This window comes from Kryptolebias marmoratus, linkage group LG15 (genome assembly GCF_001649575.2).
Source record: "Kryptolebias marmoratus isolate JLee-2015 linkage group LG15, ASM164957v2, whole genome shotgun sequence".
NCBI classification, from domain to species: Eukaryota; Metazoa; Chordata; class Actinopteri; order Cyprinodontiformes; family Rivulidae; genus Kryptolebias; species Kryptolebias marmoratus.
This window is the reverse complement of record NC_051444.1, coordinates 11,826,430-11,846,808: the sequence shown is the minus strand read 5'-3', so window position 1 is coordinate 11,846,808 and position 20,379 is coordinate 11,826,430. Positions and strand designations below refer to the sequence as shown.

The window sequence follows — 20,379 nt, the reverse complement described above, 5'->3', positions numbered from 1 at the left end:
TTGATATAAGTCGCAGTTTATTAGGAGAACATAAAGCTTGCAAAATGTTAACTACAGAAATATTTTTTTCGTTAAACTGAAATATTTATGTAATAAAATAAAACAATGATGGTGAGCGTCTGTTAGCACATTAGCACCGTTTTGCTACGGAAGCAGACAGCAGCGCTGTTAAAAGCGGACGCAGTCTGCTCTGCTCGGTCAGTGTGTCACAGTCTCACTGACAGGAAGGAGGTCTCCCAGTAAGCTTTCCCTGCTCTCTGTGTCTGCTGGTACCATGGCGCGGATAGAAACATCCTCCAACAGGCCATACCACCTGGTCATCTTCGGAGCCTCCGGATTCACGGGCCAGTTTGTGGTGGAGGAGGTGGCCCGGACGGTATCCGAAGGTCCCAAAGGGAACATGAAGTGGGCCGTGGCGGGCAGGAGCAGGCAAAAGCTGGAAAAAGTTCTGGAGCAAGCCGCTGGCGTCCTCGGTATGTATCTGATCCACCCCATAGTTGTGCATGTTGAAACTGGCTGTTTCTGCTGCAGCGGGGATAGTTTTTAATGTAATTAAAGCATTTGATCACAAAATTTTAAGCAGCATTCGATCGGTCCACGAATGCAGTGACATGGCATTGCCTAATTTTGGTTCGAGATAATAAGACAATCCTGTTAGGGTTGGACAACCAGTTGGACGCGACTTTAACCCCTGGCCTGTGTGCTTTATGAAGTCTGGCAGCTTTTAATCAAGCCACGAATGCAGTGACATGGGATTTCTTAATTTTGATTCGAGATAATAAGGCAAAAAGATAAGATAATAAGACGGTTAGGCTTGGGCAACCAGTTGGACGCGCCTTTAACTCCTCCATGAACTCAGAAGAAGTTTATTAGTTTATAATAGCACTTATTCAAATGCAGCAAAGGAAAACAGCAGAGCTCTGCTTCCTCTCTTTTCCTAAATGATATAATTGCAGCTCTGGACAGAAAGGGTCATTGTGTATGTCTGAATGACTTGCTTCTTTCCCATGTAACTGTCTTATTGTGATCATTTAATATATTTATTACTGTGGCAACAATGCTATTAATTTGTATGTTAAATCCCTTCATCTTTGCCAAGTTACAGGTTGCAGTCTCCCCTTATACAGATTAGTTACAGTATCTCTGTTGTAATGATGGGTGGCATTTCTTCTCTGTAGGATATAAAAGCTGTAGATATTTATTTATGAATGACCTATTAAACAAATTAAGTTTGTCTTGTATGCCGAGGTAAGACAACTGCAACTAAAGTCATGGATTTTGATTAAATGATGGACAACATGTCTTCATTTGCAGAAGAATTAATGGTAAGGTGTTTTTTCATGAAGCAGTTGTAGGTAAACATCCAGATTATTCATATCTTTTTCATTATTTGCTTAAGGTTTAGTGGTTATCCACTAAGCTCTGCCTATTAGCTGGTTTTGCTTGTAGACTTGGATTTAAACAGCACTGTTCACCACAAACAGATTAATCTGCAAAGCAACGCAAATTTAAAACGCTATAAATATCATAAAGAATATGGCGAGGAATGCATGTGGTTGTTTTTTTTTTGTTTTTTTTTTACTTAAGTCATTTTTTATGTGACACGAAATGTTGGTATTTTCGGTAATTGCAGTTTATGTGAATTTGTTTTCCAACCACTGCTGTCCTGACCTGATCAGAAACTTGGTGGGTGAATTTTTATTTATTTATTTTCCAGTGGGGATTTTCCCTGGTCACACAAAAGCTAACATTTAGAGGGGAAAAATAAATTTGGTCTTGTGATTTGCCAGCAGCAAACATTTTTATTCAGTTCACATTTCTGTTTGCTGCAGTTTATACTTTGCTGAAACTATAAGCTTTGAACAACTAATATCTCTTCCTCACACTGTAAAAGATTTATCAAAACTTTTTAAATAATCAGCTTGTTTTTGACAGGAGTGATGTCCGTTTCCTTCAAATAGTCCAGAGAATTAAATTAACAACTGTCATTTATTAGTTAAGTTTTATTACTTTAGTCCAGCATGTCACCTTTTACCATTTTCTTGAGTGATTGACAAACTTGCACAATTATCTAATTATAAATAATAATATAAATTCGTACATCATTCTAAAAACGAAGGTGACTAGCTGAGTTTTCACTTCAACAGGAACTTAAATTGCAAACATTTGAAAGGCCACTTAATAAGCTGAAAGCCACATCATTCTACAGCTCTAAACGTGGAAAAGCGAGGCCTTTGCTAGATGTAGATCAGGGAGCTGTTTTGTTGTCATGTTTGTAACAAAAGTTTCCAGAGGATTAGATGGTAATTCTCTTGTCTCCCCCCGTTCGGCGTTCTCTTCAGGGAGTGGACAACAGCTGGTGGAACATATCAGCTCACGGTTTAATCTCCATCCAAAATGGCAGCCACAACCTGTCAAAGTCACTTAGGCCAGTCACACTTTGAACACAGAAGTTATCTCGCTGGAACAAAAATGTGTCCTTTGCTTATGAGGAGCTTCAGATTGTTCCAGGGACATATTTAAAATAACTTGTATTGTTTGTTGCAAGGTCCCACAAAACCTTATCCAACTCATTCAGAACCTGGGGTCTCAGGTTGTTCCTCCTTCATTTACATTGTGATCATTATTCGTCTAAATATATGCTGCTCTGATCTTGTTGGAGGGGGTGTAACTAGTTTAGTTTTCCTGTGTGTCTCTTTTATTGATTTTAAAACTGGCACTAAGTCAATTTGGAGCTTCAATACTGAATTCTTCTACAGCATGTTTGGAACTCGGTTTTCTGGTTCCCCACAGGCTTATAGTTGAGCATGTTTTGTCTTTAGTGTATAACTGCAAATATAAAATATTTAAAGAACTGTTCTATCACTTTATGTATTTGTTTATGTTTATTTGGACTTCAGATGATCAGTAGGAGTGTACAATTACTAGGTAATGCATAGATTAAAGTTATACAAATGTGTCGCAACAACATTTTGTGAAATGTTGAAGCTTTAATGTGGAATACAAGCAAACCTGATGATCCTATTGCTGCCTTTATTTTGTAGGGCACCTGTATTAATATGTGTGTGTGTGTGTGTGTGTGTTGACAGGTAAACCCGAGCTGAGAACACAGGTGGATGTGATCATCGCAGATGTTGGAGAACCCGACTCCCTAGCAGCTATGTGCAAGCAGGCTGTGATTGTTCTGAACTGCGTCGGGCCTGTAAGTAAAGGATCCCATCAAAATGTGTCTGTTTATTTATGCATTTGTCACATAATTTACTCTGTTTCAGGTGGGTTTTTAAAAAAAAAACTTTTTTCCTTTTCTTCTGTCTTCTCTGTTGCTCATGTGGTCTTAAAAATGCACACAGCAGCCTCCACGGACAATGAAAGACACTGACCTACATCTCACAATAAGTTGTATTGTAAAAAGGTCAGAACTGAGTCCGTTTAAAGCAGCAGTTCTTCTTCTACAGTAACGACCTCTGTTTTCACAAAGCAGCACTCTGTCCGCTGGTTTCAAGCTCAAACGGAACTGGAACAACAACAAAAAAATACAAACCACACTTTGATTTTGATTTTTTAAAATCTTTTGCTTTCTTTTCTGATATGCAAAAAAGTTCCTTTATTCCTGGAGTGAGGAAAAACACATCAGAGTCATGTTTATCTTAGGATATAAGCTCTGTTAGTGGTGTTTATTAAGAATATAACTTACTCTGCAGCTTACGTTTGTGTAGTAAAATTTGGTATGAAGGTGTACAGAAAAGCAGCCAGATACTGTTACTTTAAAAGGCTACACATGAACTACACTACGGTAGTCAATGAGCAGATATGATTAAATAAACTCCAAACGTTTTAAAACAGAAAGACAACCTGCTTCATATAACAATTTGTCTTATTCAATTTTCTATCTAAATAGGAGTGAGGATTAAATTTATTGGGTATTTATCAAAATATGTGTAAGTTTTTCCCCCTCCCTCAGACAAAAATTAAAATTTTTTTAGAATAAAAGTTTAAAAAGGTAGAAGTTTGAACTAATTTGTGTTTTTGTATCTTTTTTCTTTTATAGTACAGATTCTACGGTGAGCCAGTGGTCAAAGCCTGCGTGGAGAACGGAGCTCATCATATCGACATCAGTGGAGAACCGCAGGTATCTACAGCGCTGGGAGATGTATTATCTAATGTCATTTATAACGGGGAAGATTATTTTTCATTTCAACATGCATGTTGGTTTGAGCTACAGTGATCATTTTATCACCTCGGAACTCAGTTTTAAAGCATCTTAAATAAATAACATGCAAGCTGAAAGTGGTACTTCATTCATTTAGGATGACACGTCTGACTTAAATTAAATCTATAAGTAAGGCCTGCTTACTGTCGGTGGACATTGCATGAATGTTTTCCTTCAGAGGTCCTGGAATTCAGCTTTGAAACTCTGTGTTTGGATTAAATCGGAGTCACGCTGTGTTTCATGCTGTATCCATTTAAACAAATTCATCTCCAACTTGGCCACATGCCAGCAGCTGCTGCCACATACTGGTTTGTGTGCAACATAAACTGAAACACAACCGGGTCAGTGGGTGTTTTGGTACAGTTTTGATTCCTAAAAAGTTCTGTGAAAGAAACAAACTAGTTCCTTGTTTTGTTTTTTTTGTCACCTTAGGACAACAGGATGTTCTAAGCTGTTGTCTCATCTAAACTCCATCTAGTTTTTAAAATTGAAGCTGTAGCAAGTTTTTTGTTTTGTTTTTTCATCTGCGATCAGTTTTTTATTTTAATATTTCATCAGATCTTAATTTTTAAAAATTCTGCTCTGAGTTTATGCCAAAAAAATGATAGAATTTTCTTTTAGGGGAAAAAAACAAAATCTGAATTTTATTCAATATAAAATGGTAAATTTCTAGCAGGAAAGTATGTCTCATTTCTTCATATACACACGTGTGTGTATGTTTCTGTATGTATAGTTTCTGGAGAGCATGCAGCTGAACTACAACAGCCAGGCAGCTGAGAAAGGAATCTTTATCATCGGGAGCTGTGGGTTCGACTCCATTCCTGCAGACATGGGAGTCCTCTACACCAGGGACCAGTTCAAAGGTCTGCACACATTCAGTCTACGTTCATGTCCAAAGTTGGAGCTCAAAGACGCACCTTTGCAAGAAGTTTTATTTTTCAAACTGTTGTGTGTTTGTCTGCAGGTACCCTAACTTCTGTGGAGAGCTTCCTGACCGTCAACTCAGGATCTGAGGTCTGTTACTACATTACTCATAGGTTCATTAACTAAAACGGCTTTTAATTCCTGATCTCCCACACATTTACCTGTGTTCCTCTTCTTGTCTTTGCAGTCATTAGTATTTACACATCTTTTTTTTTTTTTTTTTCTTCATATCACATGCATTCTTTGTCCTATTATTCACGGCCTCTGTTCTTCTGTGTGTTTGTCAGGGTGGATGTATTCACGACGGCACGTGGCAGTCAGCCATCTACGGTTTGTCTGACCGCCAGAAGCTCCCAAGTCTTCGGAGGAAGTTTAATCACAAACCTCTCCCCGTTGTTGGCCCAAAGTTGAAACGCAGGTACAGAGAGCAAACTCAAAATGACCACCTCAAAAAAAAATATGTTAAAGTACACATATGGGGATGAGTGTACTTTTAACAAATGTTTTAAATTTTTCCGTGTGTGTTTGTAGAGGAGCGCTGTTCTACAGTAATGAGATCCAGCAGTATGCTGTACCCTTCATTGGTTCTGATCCCGCTGTTGTAAAAAGAACACAACGCTTCCTGACAGAAGAACATCAGGCCACACCGGTTAGTGTTGGGATTAGTAATTAAGAGAAATGCATTAGTTTCTTCTGGACGAAATGCTTTGATAGTGTGTGACTTCTGATGGTCAAATAAGAACCATTCAGTTTCAATATTCAATGATTTCTTAAGGAATTTAGGATCAAATCCTTTTTTTTTTTTCTTCAGCAGATTTGTTTGTCAGATGCTGGTAGCATGAATGCAGCATGTTTTTGGTTTTTTTTTTTTTACCTCCTGTTAATTTTAATCCCAGGTCCAGTATGGAGCATATGCTGGAGTTGGAGGTCTTGGAAACATTTTCAAGTTGATATTTGCTGGCATGATGTTCTGGTTCTTGGTCAAGTTCAGCTTTGGACGCAGCCTGCTCACCAAGGTAAACAAAGAGTAAACAATGCACCAGATATAAAGTGTTTTGGCTACTGGCTGTGACCACACGTTCTTCAGTACAGGACGCACACATCCAGTGCGTTTTGAAACAGTTTGATGCTCATTTGTGTCTTTGTTCAGTACCCAGAGTTCTTCTCCTTTGGCTTCTTCTCGAAGGCTGGACCGACCAGAAAACAGGTGAAATAATGACAGGATAAAAATAAAATAAAAAATTAGAATTACATATAGAAATGTATAAAAACAAAACTTGTTTTCTAATCATTTGTTCTGTTTTGTGTTGCTTTGTCTGCTAGATGGAGGCTTCGTCCTTCCGGTTCTCCATCTATGGTGAGGGCTACACAGAGGACCAGGACCCCTCCCAGGGCAAACCCAACGCCAAGATCCGCACAGTGGTTCAGGGACCAGGTAGATTAAATTAAAGTTTTAACGTTACCACAAAGTTTAATGCTAAGATCACTAACCTGTTCTTTAGCGTGTTAATCATTAAATCTTCTCTTTGTCATCATTCAGAGGTTGGTTACGTGGCCACGCCCATCGCCATGGTTCAGGCCGCGCTGACGATTCTCAACGAACCTGCAGCTTTGCCCAAGAAGTGAGTTCTCACAGTCCAGATCTACTTTGTGACCCAAAGATGGAATCGCACTCAAATATGCTATTTAATCTGATTGGTCATAAATCCCTTGTTGGTTAATTTGAACACTTCTACTTGATTAGCAGTCAGAATCTGCACCATAACATAAAGGGTTTATCCTTTTTTCCACTGCTACATAAAATTTTGCCAAAGAAATAAACCTTTTGGAATAAGAAAATTCATTGGGTTTTAACCTGTGCATTTGTTGAAGTGTTTATATTGGTATATAAATGTAAAACAACCCAAATAAATCATTTTCATTCACCAGCTGATGAAATATTTGAGACTTAAGTTTGAAAACAACTTTGACTTTAATTTACTTCTCTTTTTTTTTGTCTTTATCTGTTTTCTAGGGGAGGAGTGTACACTCCAGGAGGTGCTTTTGCAAAAACCACACTCATCGACCGCCTCAATAAACACGGCATCCAGTTTTCCGTCATCTAAGAAGTTTGTCCCCTTCCTGCTGCTGTATTCCAAGTTTTTGTGAGCACTAATTACTACACATAACAAATGGGAAGTTTTAAAGGAGACATATTTGATATACAGAGCCACACTGAAGTCAGAAATTAGTTTTTGGTGACGTTTTCAGAATTTAAATCTTTGATTTGGAGAGAAACCTTCCCGACTGCAAACGTAAAACAAAGCATGACTGTCGTGGAGTTTCCTGGATAAGAACAATAAAACGACCGTTAGGTTTTGCATGGTCATCGTCCACTAACATAATTATTGCTAATAACCAAAAACAAAAACTCAACAAGATTTGGTTCACTTCATGTGTCTGAACACGGGCATAATTTAAGTGAAACAATACAGAAAGAACCGTTTTGGTACTCAAATGTTTATAAGATTGTTTTAAAAACAAGTCGGTCTTTTCTCTGTGCACTAACACACACAATGCAGAAAGAGCATTAGTTTTCAACAAATCAAAACTCTCATACTATACAAGCTTCCATTCTTTTCTTAAAGTTTTCTGTATTCTGTTTGAGGGGAACGTGGTCATTTTGTTCCATCCAGGTTGGAGGCAGAACGTTTGGATTTGAGGAAACTTCACGTTTCATCTCACTCCCAGTCTCTGTTCAGACTTAGGCTTTATTGAAGTACAGTGAGTGATTTAAGCACCATTAACAGCTCAAACTTAAAAAAAAAAAACATGCCTATTATTACGATCAGATGTGACTTTGAGGGGAAAAAATCTTGGCACCCTTTAAATGTTTGTTCCAGTTCAGTGGAGTAAATCAATCTGCTCCTGTTCACATTCAAGTTTATTTTATTAAAAACACTTTGGAAAGTTCATCATTTTTCTTTTGAATCTGTTTTAAAACGCTTGCTGTTGCTTTTGCACTATAAGGACGGTCAACATCTCTTTAGTCACGGTGTTTAGTTCGTAGGTTAAACTTTAAGCATTAAGGACCAGAATAGTTTCACGTACAGCTGATTTCAATCCTGACCTGTTGTTCCTGTTGAAGCATTTTGTGAAAGTTTTGAGTTTTGGTGTTTCTAGCTTTGTGTCTGCCTTAAATAAACGCAAAGTCTGCAAAGGATTTAATGTATGGTCTTTTTTTCATATACATTTCCTCTCCAGGTTTAATTTGGCTTCTCCAAGGTTGTACAGTAAAATTAATTTTACAATGCTCAGCTTGCCATATGATCAACAGGTAACTTTGGGATTTTGTAGACATTTTAGGGTTTTGGTGCCTGTAAATTAAAAAAAAAAAATAAAAGCTCATTCACTAACTTTAAACTCAAAAGCCTCTGTCACCCAGCCAGGATAATGATGGCTATAAAAGGAAAAAAAACTATCAACATGAGGCTATAAAATATGAAAATCCCTTCAGGCCTTGAAATCTGTTGCTTCAGAACAAAATTAATGTTGTATTTGTTGTTTAGAGACAGCTTCTGCTTTATAATGCCAAATTCTTTATTTTGTATTCTACTTTAAAGTGAAACTAAACTGAATAACCACAAAATCTCAATGAAAAACTTTATTCATAAAAATATACTCATTTATACAGGACGGCAAAGAAATTACGACTAAAATTGTGAACTGTTTTACTTGCACATTAAATCTAAACAAGAAAACTGTTTTTGTTCTCCCTCTTACACATGAATCCGTTCAGGTTGATCCTTTTACTCCTTCTGCGTTTCTTGTTCAAACAGTCTCTTGGTTAAGCAGCTGGTGAGAGTAGACGACGTCCTCATAGCGATATTTCTCCGTTATAGCCACGATTGAGTCGTAGCACCTGATTCTACTCAGAACCTTCAGTTCTTCAGTCACAGCAGACCTGCAGAGGAAACGTACCTAATTTAATGTAAAGAAATTAATCAAATTAATTTATTTAATGTGATTTAAAGTCACTGCTGCTTGTCTATAAAAACGTATCAGGTGAATACAACAGCTATGTAAGTGGGTAGTTTTTATTTTAAATCAAGACATAAATATTGATCTTATTATTTGGTGGAAATAATAATTTAAGTCTTTTTTTCATTTCTCAGCAAGTGAGCTGATTTGACATCCATCCTAAAATCTTTGTTTTTACAGAAACGTGTGTGGTTTCATTACTTGGTGTTTGGATCTCCAGGAGGCTGCTGTTTGCAGATGCTGTGTACTTTCTGAACTACGTAGTTTCTGAAATTCTGCATCTGGGGCAAACAAACGCTCTCGTCTTTGAACCAAGAAAGAGGAACACAATCTGCAATCTGGAGAGAGGAAGAAGTGCAGTTTCACTAACAAAGAAACTGATGACCAGAATAATACGGGTTATTAAGATCAAACATTACAGATTACACCAATAATACATCAATTCTACATTTCCAAGGACTATTTTAAATACCTTTTTGCATGCGGAGGCAGCACTGCTGCTGGACAGGGTTTGGCTACTCAAGGTAATCATCAGGTATCGATTCAGAAGTTTGTCCAACATTAACTCTTTTAAAACAGAGTCAGGAAGCAGCTGATCCCACTTTGCCATGTTATCTAGTAGCTATCAGAAACACAATACGACCCGGATTAAAAAGACAGGTTCACTTTATTTATATTATTGCAAAGACATGAACAAGTTGAGGTAATTTCTTTTTAGGCAGTACTTTTACAGCTGTCCAGAACTGCTCATCTCTGAAGCGACGCTGAGGAGATGATCTGTCATCTAAAAACCTTGACAGACAAGCAAACGGTGTTAATAAGATTCAGATCATAACAGAAGGTTGATCTCAAATCTACAAAAATATCTAAGTCACTTATCAATAACCAATCACCTCCAATTAGGGAAGAGAGACAATATAATAATTGTACAAAAGAAGAAGAGGATGTAATTTACGTGGGTATGAATCTTCAAAGATGACAGAAACAAAAATAAATGCTTTTACAGAGAGACATTCAAGTATTCACCTAACATTTAATGGGCATATAAGTATACTGACTTTTTGGGATACAGGGGGATAAAAACGTCTTCATCTACACAGCTCCTCAGCCTGCTGACCACAGCCTCAATTAAGCCCTGTATGAGACAAATCCACACCGGAAATACAACTTATGCTACAATCTACAACAATGTTTTATCCCGTTTACACATATGGCATTCATGTACCTCAAAATTTAAGCAATTAGAAGCTGCAGCAGACAAACTGCTCACAGTCAGCGTGATTATCATGTTGCCTTTACCTTGACTGGTTTGCTCTGCTCTCCCTCAAAGATGGAGTAATCCTCCTTCAGTCTGTGACAAACACCAGACAGGCAGGCCGACTGTTGGTGGGACATGGGGTCCCACACCAGCTCCACAAAGGCTACACAAACACACACAAGGTGACTCAATTGTAGTTTAAAATAGCACTTGCAAAAGATGATTTAAGAACACTAATGCTTAATACATATATGTCAAACGGTTGAATTTTAATCACAAAACCACTCGTATTATATCCCACTTGTAAAGTTAATTTAGTTTGTATGAGCTTTTTAAAGCAAATGTTGAGCATCTTCCTTAAAGAGGTAACATCTGTGGCTTCATTTTGACAGCACACCATTATATATTAGGTGAACAGCAGTGTGCAGAAAAAATTGGTTAAAGATGAACAGATAGCAAGCAGAAGAAACATTCAAATATCATGTTTCTCAAGCAGGCAGAGAAAAACAAAGTAAAATCCTAAATTCTCTGATATAAAATGTTTTGCATTCCTAAACTGAAACAGATTATAAAGAAGCAGTTCAGTGATTATCTGCCTGCTGAAACATCCTCATCTGGTAATTTCAGAGCCAGCGTACCATAACTTGAAAATAAAAAGCTAAAAGCTAAGACTACACTGTAATTTGTCCTTTTTTTATTAAAGCAGCCCACTTAAAAGATTATCTGTTGATTGTTTCTGTTCTGTAACTTACAGCTTCAATCAGCCCTTATTATTCTTTGACGCTCTCATCTACTGCATGTTTTAATTTAATTTGTGTGGCCAAGATCAGGTGAAAGTCAAAGCATGTGTGGTAGAAAGAGACAGGACGTTACCGGTTATTTTGGGGAGGAGGGATTTTTCGATGACATTAGAGAGCGTCTGCCTGTCTGTGTGCTCGAGCTCCTCGTGGTCGTGGCCGTGACAAAATGTCTCCACTGCTGTGAACCACGGGAGGTTTTCAAAGTCTCCACTGACGTCCTGAGACACAAACACATACACAACATAAACAAGCTGTGTTTAAAGAAGCCTTAGGGTTTCTGAATATTCACATGTATATTTTTTTAACTTTTACTTTTAAAGGGTTCCATGCCAGCAGCTGATGTCTAATGATGGGGTTCAGCAACTTGGGCAGACACAGAGAGATGTAGGCATTGTGGTAGGACTCCGAGAAGGATCGTCTCCATTCTTCAAACCGAGACAGAATCTTCTTTACGTCGCAGAAGTCGTCTTGGACATCAGAAAACACCGCCTGGGACCGCAACTGGATATCAGCTAATGACACAGCAGAGGACTGAAAGTGAGACAAGTCAGCAAGAGCTCTCACAGCCTAGTGTATTCGTTCATTTACTTAGTTGCACAATGAAAGCCAAAAACAACAAATACGAGCAACTAGAATTGTAAAATATCAAAAGGCTTATACTACTTCTCATCTAAAATACATAAGTTACTTAAGGTTAAAGTTTGTAGCAGAACAAACTGCATTTTTAACACACATTAAAGTGTGATGCATCAACAAAATAAAACCTGTAAGCTGAGGCTCTAAGACACAGTAAAATAACAGGTTTAATTCCACCATACCTATTCTTTTCTGCATCTGCTCCTCCTCTTCTGGAGTGGGTTGTGTGTCTTTATGTAACTCCAAGTCTTCCTCTGCATTAAGGTCAGCTGTGCTGTAATTTACATTAACAAATTAACAAATCTTTAATCAGTCTGTAACTTCAGATTCACAGCCCTTACAGAATACGTTTATTACAATGTAAAACAGCAACAAACTGATGAAAAACAAATATTTGAACTGGAAATACATTTTTATTGCACTCACCTCCACGTGTTTTCTTCCTTGGCTGAGCTGCCGTTCTGCTCATCCGTGTTATCTGCAAAGGAACATCCAGTTAATGTAAACGTTTCCAAACCAGAGATTATTCCCTGATGCAAACTGTAGTGTTATTTGTAATACGCAGGAACACAAAGACGCCACTCACAGCTGAGTTGCTGCAGGCTCTCAGCCCGCTCCTGGATCCCCTTTTGTCTCTGAGCCAACAGTGCCTCCGTCTGGTCGGACAGCAGGGTGTGCAACTCCAGTTCCAAAGAATTGATTTCGACAATCTGAAAACAACAACGATTTTTTTATCAATATTTCTAAATAAACATGGATAAACTGTAGTTTAGAAGTCAAAAACATACAATTAATTCTCATGTAATGAAACATATTTAAGTACAAACAATAAAACTTTATATACAGACAACTTGAAGAGTCTCTGGAATTTAAAACATTAATTAGTAAATTGGTCTGTGGAGTTTTCCATTACAAACCTTCTGTCCTTTGTGTATTTATTTTGGACTGGTGTCAGGTTTTATCAGTATCTTGAATAATTATTTTACTTGAATGCTTTCACATGATAGGTTAGGTAACAGGAAATGAATTGAGACAGCTGATTAAAATCAGACCTTCTCCCGCAGACATTCCACCAGGTTGTGGACGTAAAGGGTCATGGTCCTGTAAAACTTGAGCTGACTCTCTGAGGAACCTTCCTCCAGCAGCTCCAAGGAGGATTTAGCGTTCTCGACGTCTCCCTCCATTCTCCTCAGCTCTGCCTGTCGCGCTCTGTGCACCTCCTTCAGGGAGTCCAGTCTAGGCAGAAACGCAAAAGGCAAGAATAAAATTTGGCATTGAAGTTTAAAAACATGCAATGGTTAATATAAACATGAATGTATTTTTGTTCTTTAATTTTTTTTTTTATACCATTACTGCTATGTTTATCAGTAGTTCTATGGCAAGCTTTTCAACAGTCACAGATGAGCTGACAGCAATGACTTTCTGGAATGTAATTTTCATTTTAGTTGCTGTGCATTAGTTGCAAAAATGTGCTTTATAAGATACCTACAAAACAATTCAACTGGTTTGATGCATAAATGTTGATGCATAAACTCTGACCAGTTATTTCAAAACATCTTGAATATCACTGTTCCTGCTTTAAATGTTATTTTCTATGATAACTGCATTTTAGATATCAGATTTTTAGATTTTAGATATGTCTTGATAAATGCAATTACACAAATGATTTATTAGATCAAAATGTTAATATTGTATCTTTACGGCTCATAATTAAATGTTCAATGGACTTGCCGGAGTATCACTGCGTTTCAAGGTTTTTGCATGATATTTTAAAATTTTTATTCTGTGGTCCAAATGCAAGATACTAACTTTCCAGTGATCCTTCTCTTAATCATTGAGACAGAAATGGGAGGGGGAGTCTTTGGGACTTTGAGCCCTGTTGATCTCTTCTTGTGCTTTTCTCTGGCTCGCCTGCTGCTGCTGCAGCTGCTGGCCTCACTGCCAGATGGACTCTGGTGAGAAAAAACAAAAAGAATATTTAAATAAGGAGAGAGAAGCTACACTGGCAAAGGGCTTTCGGAAAAATAAATGAATATGCAATGGCCAAATTTAAAGCCATTGAAAGAAGGTGAAGAATCACACCAGACAAAAAGGAGACAATCCACGACAAAAACATTAAAAATTATTAAAAAATATAAATAAAAGATCTTGATGTTTAGTAAGCCTTCCTACCTGCTCTCCTGGTTGTCTCTTGACTCCTTTGTCAATTTGAGTCTGCTCCCAAAGCTCCTGCTCCTCCCCACCAGAGCTTGAGAAACTGCCATCACTTCCTCCTGATTCACACAAACAAAAGATAAGATAATGTTATATCCACAGTTTACAAAATCTCCATGCTAAAAAGAAAACAGAATGATTCACACAGATCAAATATGAGAAGATTGTTATGTCTGAAGAAATAAAATAAAAAAGTATTTTTATCAACTTATCTATACTCATACCTAGTTTTTCTGCAATCCTCTCCCTGATGCTCTTCATTCGTGGAGCGAACTCAATTCTTCTCTCATGATCATCTTGCTCATCATCATCATCGTCTTCGTCATCTCTGCTATAGTGACTTGGGGTGCTGCCAGCCGAGCTTCGGCCATCTCTGCTCAGAGGAATGAACTCTTTCTGGGCTCGAGCAGCACGACGCTGCCTCCTGGCCACATCAATCTCCTCAGCGTTAGGTATAACTGCTGTGGAGGGTAAAATGAATATGAATATGGATTAACACACATCTTACTTTACGCACTCAAAATCCAATTATACATACACAAAAACTCTGTCACTTCTTCAACACTACATATAGAACACGTACTTTGTTTGACAGAAGAGTGGCTGGAGTCAGAGTCTGAGTTAAGTGACTGAGATCTGGCATCATCGTCATCACTGTCATCATTGTTACTGCTGTAATCATCAACCTCATCATCATCATTATGAGATGAACGTGGTGAAGCTTCAATGCTGTGCCTGGGAGAACTGGATGATGGGACACCAACACCACCTGGGGCTGGAAGACAGTAAAGATACAGAAGAAGTAGTTGTCATCATGTTTTTGTTGTTCTGCTGTGTTGTGAAATTTGTGTTATTCTAATGAGCTGCTTGACATGATAGATAGATAGATAGATAGATAGATAGATCTGACTTATTTCTTCAAAGTCCTGCTTCAGTTATAATACAAAATGAAACAGTTTAACAGGAAGACCTGATGAACCAACCTTTTCTGGGTTTTGCAGATGGAGCCTCTTTCTTCCTGACTTGAAACAGCACTGCTTTATCAGAGGACCTCTTCAGCTTAAAAGTTGACTCTTCAACTGTGACAGCAAAAGGATGTAAATATTACCCTCTGCGGATTGTATATATACCATGAGCCTGAGTCTATGTTTATTTCCAGATCTTGTAAAATAGAGTACACTTCTATCTGGGTCCCTTGGGCAGCTAACACACAGATGCAAGAGATAAATAAATGATCAAATCACAGCAATAAAAAATATTAACTTCAAAGCCCCAGGTGTACTACCTTCTTTGTCGTAAGAGAAACTGAGGACCGCGTTTTTTGCTTTCCTTGTCCCAAAATTCTCCTTCTCTCTTCTTTCTTCCGCCACTTCCAGCGTCGATCCTCCGACTTCTTCGTCGCTGCTGTCCGGTTTCGGAGGCGTCGCCTCCCGCTTGGAGCAGCAGGAGATGCCGCGGCCCGGAGCCGTTTTAGGAGGCTTGTTTATCGCTGCCGGGGCTTTCTCGTTTTCACCTCCTTCTCCGCTGTTCGTCTCTTTGTTCTCATCGTCGCTGGAGCTCTTTTTTCTCTGCCGAAAGTTTTTCCGAGGTTTCTTGTTGAACATTTTTCTCTCTTCAGCGAACAGGATTGAGAAGCGGAAACAAACCGCGGTACGTCATGTCGGAAAACGCCGTAAACTGTCGCAAAGCAGCCGCAAAGCACCATGGATAATGTAGTAAAAATGTGTTTGTCCTTTTTGTTCAAATTAGTGTAGTTTGACTTGTAATTTCTGCATAAAAGCAAGGATTTTTCAAACTATTATTATTACTTTGTTTCTCTAAAATTATTTATGTATTTTTGATTTTGTTGTTTATTTTGCATCAGCTATTTAGTGTTTTTGTAGTTGCTTCGCTATTTTGTGGTACAGTCTTGTGTTTATCCATGTTAGTAGTTATATTTCATTTCATTTTATTTTTTTAATGTCTATGCCTTTCATTTTGACATTCATTCGGGTATACTAAAGGTTAAGTGTATCAGCTGCTAATTTATTTACATATTTCTCAGTTCAATATCCAGAGTTTTCTAGACTCAGATTTCTAGATTTTGCCATTGATTTTCACAGCACTTTGCAGTGCAAATATTTACAAACAATGCAGTATAGATAATTGAAAATTACAATTCAGGAAAACGAAGTTGACTGTTAAGAGTTTATGGTCCTAATTAAACACCAAATGGTGATTGTTCTGCATTTATATAGGCTGAGCACATTTTACATTTTTACTAGGTTCACAATGTGAAAAAGACTCACTTTCTGTGGGCAACTTTGGTTTAGAAATCCAGATTTTAATCTGTTTGAGGACAGAACAGGGAATAAAATCTGCAAACATGTTTGCATCTACTTAGTTTCTCTATACTCCTAATTACTTGCAACAAATTTCACACAGGTGAATGAGTTCAAGTTTCTGGGAGTCTTGTTCACCAGCGATGATGAAAAGTTACACAATTTCAAACCCTGTTGAGTTTAGGTCATTAATCTTATTATAATTATTTGTTTGCATTTTGAACTTTTTTCTTAAGACATTTTGTGCAGCCGTGCAGAAGTCACTGTGGATCTTGTCTGTTTTGGGCCTCACTTTATTGTCGCCTCTTCCTATGACTTACACTTACATTCCTTTGTTTCAAGTTTGCCCTCAATAGAGTTCTTCACAGTGGACACTATTTATTTATTTATTGTCAGGTGAAATGTGGGGCCCTAATTTTATGGGGCCTGTACCAAACAGGAAGTGGTTGAGCTCCAGCTGTAACTCAGGCTCTATTAAAACCAGTGCAGCTTAGTGCGTCCGGCTGTCCTTTCTGTGTCTTGTCTTCATGGGGTTCGCCTGTCCCCTGTTGTCCCCCTCCGTCCCCCCACCCCCCTCTGTCCTCCGTGGTCCCTCCCTCCCCAGCCTGCCTCCTCCCACCGCGGCCGGTCGGACGTTAACAGAGCCCCGCGGCTCAGCCTCCCGGTGATCGTCAGCCATGTTGTTGTCGGTGTGACGCTCCGAGCTGTCAGCAACAGGTTCCCCGGCGTCTTTCTCCGGAAAACCGCGACCCTCCGCGGACGCTGAGCAGACGCAGAGCCGCCCAGAAGTCGTGGATGATCGTATCTGGAAGCTCAGAAGTTTGGTTTATTTTATTATTTTTTTTTCCGGCCGTGTGAGGTACGCAAGCCAGACTGCTTATCTAAGCACGAGTGTAAGTTTATTGTTGACACCGTTCGAACCTCTGGAGATTAACTTTTACGCTTTACGCGCGTTTTATGGTACGATTTTTACTGTCCCGTTTGGTTTTGACTTTAATTTCGGAGTATGAGAGGAGAAACAAAAACAAAAAACAGTGCTAAACTCAATAACAACCAGCTGGGACCGTGGTTCGGTTAGCTAGCTGTGTTGTGTTGTTATGAAGTGGTGGGTTTACGGACCTCCGAGAGGTTTGGGTCAATCACAGGTTCTGCTTCGAGGTCGGGCTCATGTTGGAAAGCTCGCAAAAAGGCAGATTTGCCTGAAAGTCTCCCAAATTCCTCTCGGTTGAAACTGGTCGAACAGGTTGCAGGTCTCGGTGGCTGGTGACAAGTGATCAGGGAATGTAACCCTATCAGTTCATCTACAGAAACATGGAGGGTTGTCTGCATGGAAAACACAGGGTGACAGTGCAACTTTGGGGCTGGTTTTTAGCTTTTATTCTTTAGACCAGTGGTTCCCAAGCCAAAGCTGTGTGACCACATCTGTTGGCTGTTTAAACATCCAAAAATGCTAATGACTCTATTAAATAAGGACATAATGACAACACAAACAGTCTTCACCCTTATTATGCTATTTTTTAAATCACTTTATGGACTTGTATTTCAAGTTTTTGTAACGAATATGGTGCAAGCATAGCATAAAAACTAAGTTTTTTTATTGTAAGTTGATATCTGTAGATTATCTAAGGACCCCTACTTGGTTTTGAGTGACCCACACTAGTGTCCCGACCCCAACTTTGGGAATCATTGCTTTAGACCTATTGTAGGCTGTCCCATTCTGGGTCTCTGATTGTTCAACGTGAGAGACAAGAAAAGCCAGGATCAGGTAAACTTACACAAGGATTATATTTATGGTTAGATTTCATTGTATATTTCCTAGTAAGACATTTTAGTGCAATCCATCAACCCAGTTACAAAGAAATCCTCAGTAAATATCTGAATGTTTGACTTTGAGATAAGAAGAGAAAAAGTTAATTAAAGCAGACTCTCTGTTGCCCCGACGCACATTAATTGATTCTTTTCTCAGCTGTGAGAATTCGATCGGTTTCGTTTGGCATTCGCTGTTGTGTATCTAATTTTTCTTGGCTTCAAGGTTGACTAACTTATGAGAAATCCACACGAAACAGGCTCAGTTTTTTAAACCAAATGAGAAGCGATTTAAAATCTCTGTCTGTCACAGATTGGTGGATCCAGATCTAATGTGAAAATATTACCTCGGGGAGCCAGATAAATGGTAACAAGGGCCAGATTTGGCTCACAAGCCTCGAGTTGGAGACGTGTGCTCTACAGTATTAATTCTGTTTTTAGAAATGTATTTTTACTTAAACAAATAGACTGATAATAATAGTCCTGCACGGGAAAGTTCAGATGTCATTTGTTTTTGTGTTCTTGGGGAAAATATATAATTTTTGTCACAACCATAACCCTAAGGCAGGTGAAGAGAAGAGAATTTGCCATCTTAATACAACGTGCTAATCTGCCAGTGTTTGTTTCTGGCATTAAACACTCACCACAATGCAAATGGATAAAGATGTTTCTCGGAAAATGTTTTGCATACTGGACGCTGCGCAGTGGCCTTACTTTTTTTGTCCACCTTGCAGGAGCTGTGTTATTGTCGTTCCGGTCAAGGAGTTGATTCAGATAACATCCTACAGCTTGGGCTTCAAAAAGCTTCAGCTCAGATGTTGCTCGTGGGTCTTTCACGTTGAACTATTATGAGCCAGCTTCATTTATCAGTGTACGTTTTCCAGTCATGTCAAGATGTGTACAAATCAGGGTGGGTCAAAGCTAGAGAAAGGAGGGAGAGGCCTGCCTTGCCTCTTAGGAAAAAAAAAACAATCCAAACAAACAAAAAGCTCAACACGACAAACAGAATGAATCAAATCCTCCCTGAAACACTTTAATCTGGCTCTGCAAACACTGCAGTTGTTTTGGATGCTTGAAAGCGAGTGGATGTGTTGTGGATTATCTGTTGAACAGGAGTCAATAGGTGAAGAAGACTAACACAGAAGAGAGGAAAGAGTCGGCAAGCAGAGGCAGGGTTGTGGTTGGAGCTGAGGTCAGCGTGAGAGGCGGAAGAACATCAGTAATTTCTTAGAACGGCACTGGCAGACAGGCCTTGTTTGTAGTGATGAGGGCATTGAAGGGAGGGAGGCATAGTTTTATATTCAGTGAAAAAACAAGTGGTGGAATGAATTAATTGTGGCATTAAGAACAGAGAATATATTCATTTCCTGAAGGAGGTCCCGTTCAGAGCAAGCTACAGTGTTCATCAGATTTAACAAAGAATAAACAGACAGCTGACTGCACTCATGGGTAAACTGAAATAACCATAGTTTCACTGAAGGAGCTAGGTCAGGAACGGCCAATTTATTTATCCAACACTTTCCTGTGTTGTGTGTTTATACTCACTGTGAGACTGGAGCGTCCCAGTCTGTCAACACGTCTCAAAGTGGAACTGAAGCGGGTGAGGTTTGACCATCGAAGCCAGATCTGAAGTGAGGAAACCACAGTCCAGGAAGCAGAGGGGTTGTTTTACAGCCACTCTCCAGTCAGCTGGAGTTTCAAAATGAAGTGGCTCAAAATGACCTTGAAGAGTCATTCAGTGTAGTTATACACTGAGAATTACTCTGTAGACCTCAAATTGCAAACTCTTAACAATTACAGAGGAACTTTGATGTTTGAAACCTCTAAAGTTAATAATAAAACGATAAATCAGTTTTGACATGTAATCGTTGCAGGTGCAGATTGATATTAAAAAATCTTGTTTACCCGCTTTTCGCATGTAGATCTCATGACTGCTCATGACTGCTCATGACACTTGACTGCTCCCACACCTCTGCATGTCTGTGCAAGCTAAGTTTCACAAGTGTCAAGTTAGGAGCCAACATGATTCACGTTCCTATTTATGTGCTCAAGCATGACAGCAGTTATGAGATAACTTAGGATTAGCTGTAAGTGTATGACAGTACTTGTGTCTCTTTCGTCAGTTTTTACTTTATTGCGGTTTGTCTTTTAAAAGGTTCTGCATCACTGGTGAAATACAAACCAAATGTG

General features: G+C 38.8%; 3 protein-coding genes across 5 annotated transcripts in view; 2 read left to right on the top strand and 1 right to left on the bottom strand.

Annotated features, from left to right (window-relative positions):
- The first annotated feature begins 129 nt into the window (after positions 1–129).
- Positions 130–8,336, top strand: LOC108237302 (saccharopine dehydrogenase-like oxidoreductase). Its single transcript, XM_017418629.3, has 12 exons — positions 130–473; positions 3,090–3,202; positions 4,049–4,129; positions 4,944–5,073; positions 5,175–5,224; positions 5,422–5,552; positions 5,666–5,783; positions 6,031–6,150; positions 6,285–6,341; positions 6,458–6,569; positions 6,675–6,756; positions 7,149–8,336. The coding sequence occupies exons 1-12, from the start codon at positions 275–277 to the stop codon at positions 7,237–7,239; spliced, it is 1,284 nt and encodes a 427-aa protein (XP_017274118.1). The 5' UTR covers positions 130–274; the 3' UTR covers positions 7,240–8,336.
- Positions 8,337–8,762: 426 nt separating this feature from the next.
- Positions 8,763–15,736, bottom strand: gcfc2 (GC-rich sequence DNA-binding factor 2). 2 transcript variants are annotated; one of them, XM_017418646.3, is made up of 18 exons: positions 15,348–15,736; positions 15,046–15,141; positions 14,646–14,837; positions 14,287–14,523; positions 14,021–14,121; positions 13,658–13,800; positions 12,901–13,084; positions 12,435–12,558; positions 12,275–12,326; positions 12,031–12,122; positions 11,525–11,724; positions 11,286–11,430; positions 10,454–10,575; positions 10,213–10,289; positions 9,880–9,946; positions 9,627–9,776; positions 9,356–9,492; positions 8,763–9,094 (listed from the first exon to the last, which is right to left on the bottom strand). In XM_017418646.3, exons 1-18 carry the CDS (start codon positions 15,664–15,666, stop codon positions 9,067–9,069), a joined length of 2,466 nt encoding a protein of 821 aa, XP_017274135.1. In that variant the 5' UTR covers positions 15,667–15,736; the 3' UTR covers positions 8,763–9,066. The 2 variants fall into 2 exon arrangements, with proteins under 2 accessions (XP_017274135.1, XP_017274134.1); XM_017418645.3 differs by having other exon boundaries at positions 8,763–9,077; positions 15,348–15,735.
- A 1,294-nt stretch (positions 15,737–17,030) lies between these two features.
- Positions 17,031–20,379, top strand: part of LOC108237374 (intersectin-2-like) — a 29,339-nt gene continuing 25,990 nt past the window's right edge. The window contains exon 1 of one of the 2 annotated variants that reach the window (XM_037980033.1): positions 17,031–17,242. The gene's annotated coding sequence lies outside the window, so the exon portion shown is untranslated. Of the gene's footprint in view, positions 17,277–20,379 lie in introns of both variants that reach the window. The other variant, XM_017418746.3, reaches the window with a different exon arrangement.